General features: G+C 42.3%; 1 protein-coding gene across 4 annotated transcripts in view; it reads right to left on the bottom strand.

The window, feature by feature from the left end:
* CAPZB (capping actin protein of muscle Z-line subunit beta) overlaps positions 1 to 13,287 on the bottom strand; it is a 79,041-nt gene that overhangs the window by 18,246 nt on the left and 47,508 nt on the right. For all 4 annotated transcript variants that reach the window (XM_029579192.1, XM_029579194.1, XM_029579196.1 and 1 more), the window contains exons 5-6: positions 3,335 to 3,476; positions 2,713 to 2,829 (exon numbers count right to left, since the gene is read on the bottom strand). In XM_029579192.1, coding sequence (XP_029435052.1) covers positions 2,713 to 2,829; positions 3,335 to 3,476 — 259 coding nt within the window. The remainder of the gene's footprint in view (positions 1 to 2,712; positions 2,830 to 3,334; positions 3,477 to 13,287) is intronic.

The following is a 13,287-nucleotide window of genomic DNA, read 5'->3' on the forward strand; positions in this document are numbered from 1 at the left end:
AGATCCATTTTTTGTGGTCAGATGAGACAACTTTAATCCATATTTTAGCTAGGTCACTGATGCTTTCTGGCACACTCCAGACATGCTTTGATGTGGTTTTTCTTCAGTAATGGTCTCTTTTCTAGCCACCCTCCCATGCAGGCCAGTTGTATGCAGAGCTCTTGATATGGAGGACTGGTGCACCTCCAGTCTAGTCCCAGCCAAAGAATTCTGTAGCTCATTCAAAGTGATTGTTGGCCTCTCGGTGGCTTCCCTCACGAGTCTCCTCCTTGCTCTGAGGCTGAGGGACGGCCTTGACTAGTCAGTCTGGTTGGTATGATGCAACTTCCATTTTCTCACAATTGATCCAATAGTGCTCACTGGATATCCAAGCACTTGGATATTATTTTGTAGCCTTTTCCCATCTTGTGCATGTCTATAACTTTATCTTTAATTTCCTTAGAAAGCTCTTTGGTCTTCCTTTTCTCAGCTTTCCTTCAGATTCACAGTCTGACCAAAGGTGCTGGAAAAGCTGACTTTTTTTTTTTTTTTTTTTTTAATGATTTACAGGTAGAGGCCAATTTTAAGTCAATTGTTCGCACAATAGTTTTCATTGTGTAAACTTGGAGCTTCTATAGCACAAGGGTTGAATACATATGCATGCAGCATTTTTTAGTTTTTAATTTAATTTTCAAAAAAATGCAGAGAAATGAATTGTGAATTTGAAAATTTACTTTAAGAGCATACTGGTTTACAATAAACTTACTGTCTCGAACAAACTATGTCTCTTTTGTAATACACACAAATCTGCTGACTTTTTAGGGGGTCAGTAAACCACTGTGTATATAAAATGGTCCCTGTTCAAAAGACAGGGGACTAGGAAAGTTAACCAGATAAACATATACAGCCAACTTAGCCAGGATATTCAGTGGCACAGCCGTACCACTGAATAGATAACTTATCCCGCTAACGTTAGACCTGCTAAATAGCAGATCTAATCTGGCTAACTTACCGGGTCAGTCATCAAGCTGCGATGTGGCCTTATTGCGTGAGATAACGCCCTACAGCACGTGATACCAGCCGCATCACGGCGGTACTATTCAAATTAAGGGAAGGGGAGGAACATGGGCAGGGTTTGGGCAGAGTTATGTCCTGGTAGTGCTGCAGGCGATAATGTTTTTCACATTATCGCCGGCAGCACCATGGGAAATAACTTACACCTTTTCCCTGAGGCGCTATTGGGGCGATAGTGTGCAGCCAACCGCATTGCCACACACTATTGCCCCCTGCCCCTTTATAGAAATATAAATATTGCAGAATGATGAATCTAGGCCTTAGTTGTAAGTCTAAATATGGCTACTTATTTGTTTATTTATTTGGAGCTTCTTCTATACCGATAGCCATTTGCACATCGTATCGGTTTACATACAACATGGATCATATAAGCAGAGCCAATTATATTTAGGCAGAGCCCTTACATGGAACAATGACAACTATAGGAGACAACAGGACCAATAAAAGAACTACAAGTTAAATGTTAAATTCAAGTAGCAATGTGTTACATATCAAACCAAACAATAACAATGGATAAGGATAACTATAATACAGAAGGTATAGCAGTTCATGGTCATTCGAGAGGGATTTGTTAAGAGGAAAGTAATATTGTGGGGAGACTTGTATTGTCATGGTAGCTCACAGGTTCAAGGGTAGGGACTTTAGGGTCTTATGATTTCTTCGTGAAGGATTGAGAGGGGTACGCCTGAAGGCGTATTTGATTAAATTAGTTGGATAAATACTCTTCCCCGTTACGTTCCTGTCCTGCCTACCACTTACCTGGATAAGTAGTTATCTGGCTAAGTGGTGGCTGATGAACACAGCTGGATAATAAAATGTTGAAACTTATCCTGTTAAATAGGGCTGAATATCGGGCTCAAAGATTATAAAGATAGTGACCAGTTTTCCATCTCCACTGGAGATGGCACAAAGAAGAAACAGGTTTTAACTGCAACAAGGGAATTTTAAGAAGAAGCCTGCTTAGAATTGGAAGGGATGGACTGCATAATCTCTCGAGATCCCTTCCAGACATGCCTTCATATGATTGTAAAGAGTATTATCCAGATGTGCCAATTATAGTTGAATGCAAGAAGATGTCTGCCCACTGTGCAAAATACCATCTATAGCCTATATGCTTCTGCCACAAATAAACCCAATCCACTTCTACACCATCTCTGTTGTAGTGTCACCAATAGCAATGGTTCTGTCTAGAGGGCATTTGGAGTCCTTTCTTCTGCAATGCCTATAACAAATTTTCGTGGTATATGAAGCAGCTTGTGACATATTCCTTAACCAGCTATATTAGTAATCTACAATAACTGCTTATGACCACATGAAGCAACTGTGATAAGAGTTATGGAGCAAGCACAGATCTAAGTCCATCCTTTCACTCAACAGACAATTTCAAATACAGGTCTATGACCTATGCACTCAAAAGGCACAGGATGCGCCATAACTTCAAGCCATTTTTAAATCAAAGAATGGAGACAGTATCACGTTAGAGGGGTGCGAGTGAAAAAGTGTTGGTCAGCATTAGCCATTGAAACAGGACTGCATGGGGGCAGTGTGTCGATCACTGCACTCATCTGCTGATCTCTAGTGGGCCCCAATGAGCACCATCTGAGGGTGGGTTAATGCTCAGAACTTATCTCCACTGCCGATATGTTGCTGGCTCTGTACCTGTCTAGTGAGGCTGCCCCCAAGGTTCATGGTGCCAGACCCAGTCTTATTGGTCTGCAGCCAGAGCATCACTGTGGACGTTAGCTTGTAATGGGCAGTGCGGCCACTCGACTTTTCCTGAAACAGAGACAAAAGGACAACCAGTAACAAAAAAGAAAGAAAAAAAAAACACAAAAGGCTGGGTGTGTGAGAGGTACTACATCCAAAGCATGGAGAGCAAATGTGTGTAAGAACACATGCTCCGAGAATCCAGAATGTAATGGATTACTCCGAAACAAAGAGAAGAGGAGGGTAAGTACATTCCTCAAAGCACTGCTGCACCCCCACTCATTTTAATGAGTAATTAGCCGACTGTCTGCTGGCTCTTTAATGAAGAACATGCAGGCTCAGAATGAAGCCTTTCTTTCAGTCCCTTTGGGAGCATACTTTTGATTACAGCTCTCCGACTTATCTTTCTCCAAATCGCTCCGGGGCATTTTCCAAGCTAAGAACAGCTTGAGCTGTAACCGCTTTCTTCTGAACACACTGGGCGGCATTGTCTGGGAGAACACCTGTGCTTGGGTTTAGGGCTAGGCACGGGCTCTGCCGTTTCTCCAGCCGCAAGGGTTGCCGGCTGCCTTACCTGGACTTCCACAACATGGATAGAGTCCCAGCAGCCCTTAATCTTCTTGGAGCCATCGCCTGCTTTCTTAATCAATATAACCCCCGCAAAGCCGTGATCCAAATCCCAAAGGTAGACAGAGGATACGCCCCCTTCAAAGTACCTGCAAGAGAGGAAAGATGGGTATTAGAGACCGAAAACAAGACCCACTGAAGGGGAAAACAATTTTATCAAACTTTGTTTTTTCGTAAATGCAAACACTCGCCACCACCTAATCTACAAAATGTTGCTGTTCCCCATCACGTGAGGAACAAAGCCCAGCAATACGCCTTCTGATTTTAATTAAGCTCAGTAGTTGCTAGCCGAGCAGCCACAGAGGCTGCCAGCAACACAGGGAGATGGCAGAGGCAGATTTGTGTCAAGGTTTTGCTGTACTCTCAGTACTGACCCAGAACTATTTGGAAACTTTTCACAGCACACTCAGCTAATTAAGCAATGTTTAAAAAGGCACTGCTGGATGTCCATGTGAACACCCAGTACATGCGTCTCCCTGTGTCTTGGGGAATGCAGAGACTATTCCCCTCATGCATGTATGCTATCCATGCACTGAGCACATCCATTGCTCGTGTGCAGCATCTAGATACGCTGCACATGCATTGAATTATGTAGAGGTTAGGAGTACTGCAAGCATGTGTGTTCGGCATATGTATTTAAGTACACGTACTTTGCATGTCTCATGTGGCTGTACTATGTTGAGTACATTTATTAAGAAAGCAATAACATATGACAAAGCGTATGAAGAGATTTTGCTGCATGTCCTGAGTGTGTTGCGAGGCACAAGGCCGCAGGTTCAACTGGGAAGCACACAAAACCCTGAATATATTAACTATGAAATGGAGTCTTACTATTCCTATGAAATGTTCAGGAACTAAAACTACACATGCTTGGTACTCTCTCAGGGAGTATTTGCTCCTGTTCCTTCTCCCCTCCGAGACAGCCTGCAATCCCTTGTTGGCTCAAGGGGCACAATAGCAATAGCCATCTTCTCCTCTGAGCCTAAGCACACCATTCTTGCTGCGAACCCACACATGGTTGGGTTTAAAATGAAAAGTTCATTTAAATTTTCATTTTGTTGTTTGGATTGACATTGAAGAGAGAAAACAGAGAGAAAGGTTTATATAAATCCACAACCCTGGGAACTCTTGAGTAACTGAAAAAGAAAGAAAAACCAAGGAAAATCAACTCCTAGAAACATGAAATGCGTCAAAGACAGCAGGTTCATTTTCCCCACGTGCTACAATACCACAGACCTTACTTCATCTCTGGTCGTATCCTAATTTCCCCACCTCTAAGCATCCTCTCTGGGCTGGCCCTCACGCCTTCTTGAATTCCATTACACTTTTTGCTCCAAGCACCAGCTCCATGAGGGAGCTGTTCCATGCATCCACCACCTCATTCCATACAAGACGCAATATTTAGGTTCAGAGTGCCAGGAATTAGAGTCTGGCCTCCAGCTTCCCAGCACTAGTCTTTGGCAATATATCCACAGGATTAGACAAGAACCAGAAACCCACATATTTAATGCTAAAAACATTTAATGCAAGAAGCTCCCTCCCATAAAACCACCAGGCTCTATACAAGATGCAGGCTCCTATTCTTCATTCCCTGTCTTTTTAACTGCTATTGGGGATCAAACACCAAATTTCCCTGTAAGAGAAAGAACAGAATGAATTTAAATACGAACCAAATCATAACCTAATACAAGGTACGGGACCTGCGCATGCTTATCAGACTCTTATGATTTAAGTTTGCTTAATATGGTGCCTTGCTGTTGGATCTCCCCAACTCATTACCTCTTCACAACCTCACAAGTCAGAGGGTTGTTACAAGGCTGACCGGGAGCGTATACATAAGCTCTGGTCATACCTATAGACAGTTGCTCACCTTACCTAAAGCCAAATCAAGCAATGACTCAAGCACCAAGCAGAAAATGAATGTTGCCATGTCCTCAACACCAAATCTCATCTGCTGGGACCTGGCCTGGCAGTCCTTACTCAAGCAGCTCCAGCTCAGTTGAGATTCTTAGAAAATGCTTCCCTGAATGCTTTCGTACTATAAGAACTGCCATGCTGGGTCACACCAATGTTCCATTGAGCCCAGAATCTTGTCCTCAACTGTGGCTATCCGGGTCATTTGAAGTACCCAGCAAATCCCTTCCCCATTGCTCACTCTCAGAATAAGAGATGACAATCTCTATGTCTGCCTGACTAATACTTGTTAATGTCCTCCAGAAAGGTTTTATTTCCTACATTTCTGCAGTACCCAAGAGAGACCATTAATCTCTTCCAAATTTCCTTAAACATGTCACTTACCCTTCTGTATACTTTCTGTATTGCTTACAACAGTCAGTAGAAATGTGCTAAATAAGGAAGAGATCACTATTTTCCAACTGCATCTGTACGACAAGATTCCTGAGAACACGGCTGGAATCTTAGCTCCAAGACCCAGCAACATTTTATGTCCCACAAATACCGCACTTATTCGTTTGTAAATCAGGATATTTGTTAGCAGAAATGAGTACCCAGCTGGAGTAATTATCTTCCAAGTGATGACGACCAATAAGTCCCTCCTAGCGCAACAACGCTGAAAGCCCAGTAAGAACAGAGCTTCTTGGGAGGCGTTAAACACAAAGCATTTTTTTCTTCCAAAGTAAAGGTTATGCCACCAAAAGCAGTAAAATCACCTAAGGCTATAACTGCTACATTCACAGCATAGCAGAGTTATCCCACAAAAGGATGAAAGGATACTGGGTGGGTGTCAAAAGCATCACTGAACATCCAAAACAAAGATTTAAACTCTAGCACATCAACTCGAATGAAGATGGAAAGAACAAGACTCTTCCAAGGTTTGCAACCATTTGGCAGTCCCCACCCTCTCCCCAAAGTCCCCTGCTGCTCAAAAACAGTTTATGAATATGTCAGCCTTAATTAGGAGGACTGACAAGTAGGTGGAAAGTTCTTACTTACTAGACTTTGGATCCTAACATCATCAAACGGGGAAGGAGATCATGATCATTTTGATGTGGCTCACATCATTGGACTTTTGTATAAACGTTTTTACGGACATTTTAAGAGCGCGCTTCACACCACATGAAACCTAGAAAAGAGGCTTCTGCCAGAACTAACAGCATACACATGGAAACACTCTGACCACCCTTTGTATATTTAATGAGTCAAATAGTACTAATAATGTTTCAAATCCCAATATGCTATTTGCAAGTTATTCTGCCATTGCCAGCCCGGATTTCTGAATCTTTCCACATTAGGGCAGTCACTTGTCCTGGTGCACGCTGGGAGCGAGGTTAAACCAAGCCCTGCTGTATGCAGATCAGGGTTGAAGGGTTCACGTTTCCTGCCTCGAAGGCAGTCCTCTCACGTTATGGCTTATGATGATGATTTTCAAATTCAGAGAATTACAGAGATTGAAGCTTGACTTAAAATGGTCTCAAATTTTCACCCAGGGTGTTACGGACCCTGAAAGCTTAGCACCATCATCATCATAACATGCAGAAGAACTTGTCTTGGTTTCAAATTTTTTTGGCCTTCCAGCTCAGTCACGACTCTACTAGGGCTCCAGCACTATAAACCTATTCTGTGTTTTTTCCCCCTTATCTTTAGCCATTCCCTCCTCCTTCTTCCTAGCTTCCAAAAGGTATCTTAAAAGCATGAAACCAATAAAAGTCATCCTCAAGTTAAAAAAAAAAAAAAAAGAACACGTTTCATGCCTCATTCCAATAATCACCGTGTAAAACTCTTCCAAGGATGCTATGAAAATACTTATAAAGCTAAAAACTGTTTGGGTAGTTTGCATGCCGATTTATTTTTTATTTTACCACAGTTTATTAAACACGTCTCAATCTTCCTGTGGGCTCCGGGGAAGTATCCGGCAGCAATCCTTTCTAGTCCTCACAGGTGCAAGTATCCCTAGAGTAAACATGCCAATCCGCTTAGGTCCGGGCGGTTCTAATGCCAGTCTCTGTTAAAAGAGCACATCTGGAGAGCGGCTGCCTCGCTGCTTTCCTGAGGTAAGAATCAATGCAAAGGAAGATGGTGCTCAACAGAAGACACTTCGGCAGTGGCTGATCTCCCGTGCGGGAGAGAAACCTCCTTAGACCTTCTTGCCGTCATGAAGACTGGATAACACACACACAAAAACGTCATTTATGCAGTTGCCCCTGCTCCAAATAGGACAGACTAAACGTTAACTTATACCTTTGCAGCACAACCGAATGCATCTAGGAGACGGGAAAACTCCTGGGGCATGTGCTTCAGCAATGGAGGTAGGGAGTCTCCGTCAAGCTTCCACTGGCTGGACTGAGGATATACACACACACACACACACACACTGCGGGCCAGTGGCACCTGGCCAAGGACTGTCGTCGTCATGTCTGAGCTAAGTGTGTATGTGGAGGGGGAAAGTTTATAGAATATGGAAATAATCTCGGGTACACCAGATTCTTTCAATGAATTTCAAAAGCAAAGAGAAATAAAAGGCAATAGATTGATCTGACATCCCCAACATTCACACTTGCTTTGCTGGGCAAACCAAACCTTTTATCAGGCAGTATTTCTTCTTTTTTTTTTTAACTTTATTTTAACAGAAAGAATACAATATACTGCATAAATAATTACAGAAGGAAGCTAACATAATTCCTTAAGCTCAAAATACAACATCCAGAGATGTACTGAACAATGCCGAACCCACCCAAAGACACAGAAGACAAGAGACTATCAATTCACATTTCCATAACTGCCCACCTCGCTGCCACCACCATCAACATTGCATTATTTTTGCAAATAATCCCAAAACGTCTTCCAGATGCGCTCGTATTTATTCAATTTTTTTTTCCTTAATGAATAAGTTTCTCAATGGTCGCAATCTCCACCATTTGAGAATACCATTGATATATACTGGGAGCACCCTTCCAGTACAACACAACTATGTGCCTGGCAGCAAGGAGACACTGGTTGATAAGTCTGTGCATATTTGAAACAGCTTCAAATATGTCCCTCCAGTAACTCAAAAGCCCCACACAAGGAGTTAAGCAGGAGTATTTCTTAATGAATGTATTTGGTGGGTTATCAGAAGTAACTTTAACAGCGCTCTGTACTGTTAATATTACCTAAGGCCCTTGTATAACAGCAGCACCTAAACCTCAAATTCCAGGGTTACATAACACTGACTGTCAATGAGATCCTGGGGCTTTGAACGCAAAGCAAAAGGAGCAACAGCTTACAGCCACAGCACACTTACACGGCAGACAAAAGTCGAGAACAAGTGAGTGCAGACACGTGTATTCCTTTTCCTGTCTTTTTTTTTTTTTTTTGACAAGTCAATGCACCACAAACCATTACCTAAACCAAATGGTTACCAAACAGTCCTTGAGTCTCATAAGCAGCTCTGGTTTTCAGGATAAATCAAAATGTGCAATTTAATCTAGATCTCAGACCCAATGTAGGCAAATCTCTTTCATGAATACGTCCATGATGGACGTGCCTAAAACCAGTCTCAAGTACCAGATTTAGGCACCACTGGTCTAAGCTGGTCTGGTTTTCTTCTGTGGATTTTGGCATGGGAAGCAAGGAAAAAGTTAACTACCAGCAAATGAGCAGGAGATTCCAGTGATGGCAGTGTCTCATCCTACATTGCTCTTCATTACTGTATCAATCAGTAGGCGTGAAGTAAGCTCTGCACCGGTATCTCCATGATGTCACACCCTGTGTACTGCTTCCAAGACCAGTGTGCTGCACTTGGCCACACAAAGCCATCTGACTTCAATCTGCAGTCTAGAGAGAAAGTAGAGCTTCGAATTGTACGACCAAAGAGAAAAGCCAAGCCAGACACACTGCAGCGAATCAGCAAGGAGATGCACTGAAAGCTGTGAGATATCAGCGCCTGCCATTCACCTTGCAGAAATGACATCAAAGGATTAACGCCGCTCAACAAGATATAATAGGTATATAAGAGGCTTCAAAGGGTTTTATTCTGGAATTCCATATAAAAGAAAACTCACAAAGAAAATCCTGCCAATGCATGCTAACGGCCACAATTAAGGAAAAACTGCTTTCAGTGACCAGCTCAAGGAATAATTGTGCGTCCCCGATGAACCAACTTCTTAGGAGTACAACCACTTTTCTCTAGTGAATCTAGACGACCTTTTCTGTTGAATACATTGGCTCAGATTCTTCATATAACTAATGTATGAAATACATATCTTATTTCAAAGAAATGGGTGGGCTTGTATTATTCAACCTCTTCTAGATGAAGCCCACACCTTTCTCCTTCAGTGACTCAAGAAAAAGTCTATAACTCTTGGGGCATAACTGTGTGCTCACACAGAAAAAAACTGATTTTCTGCTGTTGCATTAAATAAATGTTTAAAAAGGCAAAAAAAAAAAAAATTGTGATTCTCTTGAAAGATCTCAGACTTATCTGTCCTCAGGCCTTTTGCTGTTCCACACAAAAATGGCTATTTGTGCACGTTTTTGGGTAGACAGTTTGAGCACGAAGATTTTTATTTTTATTACAAAGGCATGGATAAACAGTAGAGTGCAATGGTCACCTCTTATCCGACACTTAGAGACCTTCGTTTTCGGGTTTTATTTTGTTTTCCCCAGTAATTTATCAATGTTAATTACAGCCAAAAAAAAAAAAAAACAGGAGAAAAACTTTTGGGAAGAAAAGGAGTCGTTTTCCAATCATTTTCTGCCATTTGGCTGATTATAATAAAACACTGACATTTCCAAGGAAAATACAATAAAAACCGAAAATGAAAGTCCCTACTGCTACTTGAGTGCTCAGTCTGGGTGGGTGGGTGGGTGGAAGACTGACTGGGAAAGAGGATAAAGGAATGGTAGGGTGGGGAGGGAAGAGGCTGGGGAACTGTTACGTTGCTTTGGGTCATTACTTTCTGCAGACGACATGTTAAGAACAGTCTGTGTTGTTGTAGGGGGCATAATATTTTTGTATCGTTAGGAACTGAGTAGATGGGAGGGAAGGTTTACTGTTTTAGAATGTGAAAACTGAAACAAGGTTTGCTGTAACCTGCTTTGAGAGCTCATGGTGAGAAAAGCAGGCAAGGGTAAATAAATCCTTCCAGAAAGCTGTCTTACAATAGGAAATGCATCTTTCCTTAATCTTTGAATCTTTGGCAAGTCTGCAGGAGGTTAACACAGATGCTGTGAAACACAAATCAACAAAGATGTGAAATGAACAGGCAAGTAAGGGAAGGACACACTAAAAGCAAATATGTCCACTTTAATTACACTAATTGCCATGGCACTGCAGGTACAATACTATTGCTGCAAACGTTTCTGGGGGCTTCACATACTGGCGCATGTCTAATAGTAACTCTTAACCCTATCCTGGTGATGAACATGCAAGAGCTATCCCAATTTAGGTAGGCATACGTGCAAGATCTCTTTTTTTCCCCTCCCCCTGACAGATTTCTTTGAGTTTCCTTGATATTACATATTAAAAGTATGTTTTTATGTCCACCACCTAAAGCTTTGGTACAGGCGATACAAAAACACCATGAATAAATGAGAGATTTGCAGCCTATGCATCTTCATTATGGTATCCTGAAAACCATATCTGTCAGGTGTGACTCCGGGTCAGGGTTGAGAACCACTGATCTAGAACAGTCCCCAATCCCTACCCTGGATTATGACTGGCTTACTAACACAGAGAGAGAGATGCTTGATGAGTGTGAAAAAGCAGCAGCCTGAACACCACCAAAACATAGCCACCAGCAAGAATCCGAAACACTTGTAAGTGCTCAGCTTTCAAAACTAGAGCTTTCCTATTCTGCATGCCCTATGTAGCATTCACCATTCTCCTGGTATTTTATTACTTTCGCTGCTCCGCAGGAGTCCATTCCTGGCTTCCTGAAATCATCCATGGCTCTAAAACAGGTAGAGTTATTGACGCCCAGAACATTGTGGATTATCCTTTATTCCTTCCATGTTTCCCCTCAAAGACGCAACAGGAACTACCTGCCTAAGTCGTACGCTACTTCCAACGCCCGAGGCCATAGTCATTCCTGCGCATTACCTGTGGCAGCTGCCATGACGCAGTGAAAGAAGGGGTTGGGGGGGGGGGGGGGGGGGGGAAGACCAAAGCTTTGAAGCTCTCATGATTTTTCTACTTCCCTCTTTTTAAGCAGCATGAAAGCAAAGACAGCAGAAATCCTATGTTTGAGAAAGAAAAGCTCAGTCAACAGCTTCCACTTAAGTCTCTAGATGTTACTGCCACAACACTACTTGGTACCCTCAATCCCAGTTCAGATTAAGAAGCAGAGACCCAGTAAATCCTATGGCGCCACAACCCAATACAAGCCAGCTCTGACTGAACTGGAAGCCTAGAGGAGGAAAGCGTCAGCGGGCTGCAGAGGAATCTCTCACACGGCAGTCATTTTCCCCTAACAGGCTGCCCTACCATTTGGTAATTGCTGTCATTTTCAATGATTCTAATAGGTTTTGCTTAATTTCTTCTTAAAAACAAAACAAAAACAGTCCATTTCCTGGCTGAAGAGAATCCCTATATGATTATATTCTTGTCCCGCAGTACAGGGAGATGCAATATAGCAATCTGGGAGTCATGGACCACTGGAAATCAACCTGGATTCCTATAGTTCTTCCTGCTCTCAGTTTTGTTTTACTGTATCTAGCAAACGGATCTTAAAATGAATGAGAAGCCTTAATCAGGGACACAAGGAATGCACAAATTAAAATGCTGAATAGCACCGAATGCTCTCTTGATTAGTAATGAACCTACCGCCACATAAATCCCCAGGTTACCCCATCTCTCACCCAATCACACACACTATTGCTCCCTACATCTCGTGATGTTATTTTAATGCAATTTTTCAGGAAAAATAAATCTACAGAAATCCAGGAAGGTTCTTGTATGAAAGCATTGTCCTCGGATGTTGGCGTTTGATGTCTCCCAGACCTTTGGTGACTGCTGACATGAAAAAGATAAGCTACCTCCTGGAATGTCTGCAAAACCTGCTCCTCTTCTCCCAACACGCGACAGACCAGGATAAAAGGCGCAGAGGAATGAAAGGACATCAGACAATCTTTTCTTTTTTTAAATTTGAGGGCGATCAGAGTCCGGTGGTCGTACAACTCCCTCGTGCTTGCACTGCTGTCCAAAGAATGTGATATTTACCATGGGCATCACTGCAGCATAACCCAGATAACCCTCTAAGCCCTTGCCCATCAAGTTTACCACAACCTCTTTATGGAAATGTCTCTGCTCTCCTCAGTCTCCCCTAGTCTGAAGATTCACAACAATCAGACCAGTGTTCCTACCTAACAATGAAATGGCGTGTCCCTTTTGAACCCTAACAAGTAGACAACACACAATGTCATAGCAAGGAACTATAAGTGATATTTTCACATTTCATATGCCAGAAAAACAGACACTTACAATTACGGGAACATTTAAGACATTTTCTTCAAATAGGAATAACCCGTGCGGATGTAATGGCTAGAAAGACCATTGCTGTGCTAAATGCAGACACACGGTGACCCACGAGTTGCAGCTACCATAAAGGGGACAGTCAACAGGTGGGCTGCCTTTCCTGGCTCTGCAGTTTGTTATCTGGACAAAACTGCCTTGAATATCAACCTCATGATCTTTTTGAAAGGGAATCTACCATTTGATAATATTCCAACACAATCACCTCAAGTCCTCAACCCTTCCTGCTGGGGTATTATCTACCTGCTTAGGTTGGTATTGCATAATTATAAAAACACTGAATTTTTAAAAACAATGAATTGGTATAGCAAGAGGCATAACACCATATTTACACTAAACCCACAATCCCACTACCAAAAGCAGTCTTTTAAACACTTGTCCGCACACCAACAGAAATTAGTATAACAGGTCCATTTTAGAACAGAAAAAGA

The sequence above is a fragment of the Rhinatrema bivittatum genome, chromosome 15 (assembly GCF_901001135.1).
Source record: "Rhinatrema bivittatum chromosome 15, aRhiBiv1.1, whole genome shotgun sequence".
Classification (NCBI taxonomy): Eukaryota; Metazoa; Chordata; class Amphibia; order Gymnophiona; family Rhinatrematidae; genus Rhinatrema; species Rhinatrema bivittatum.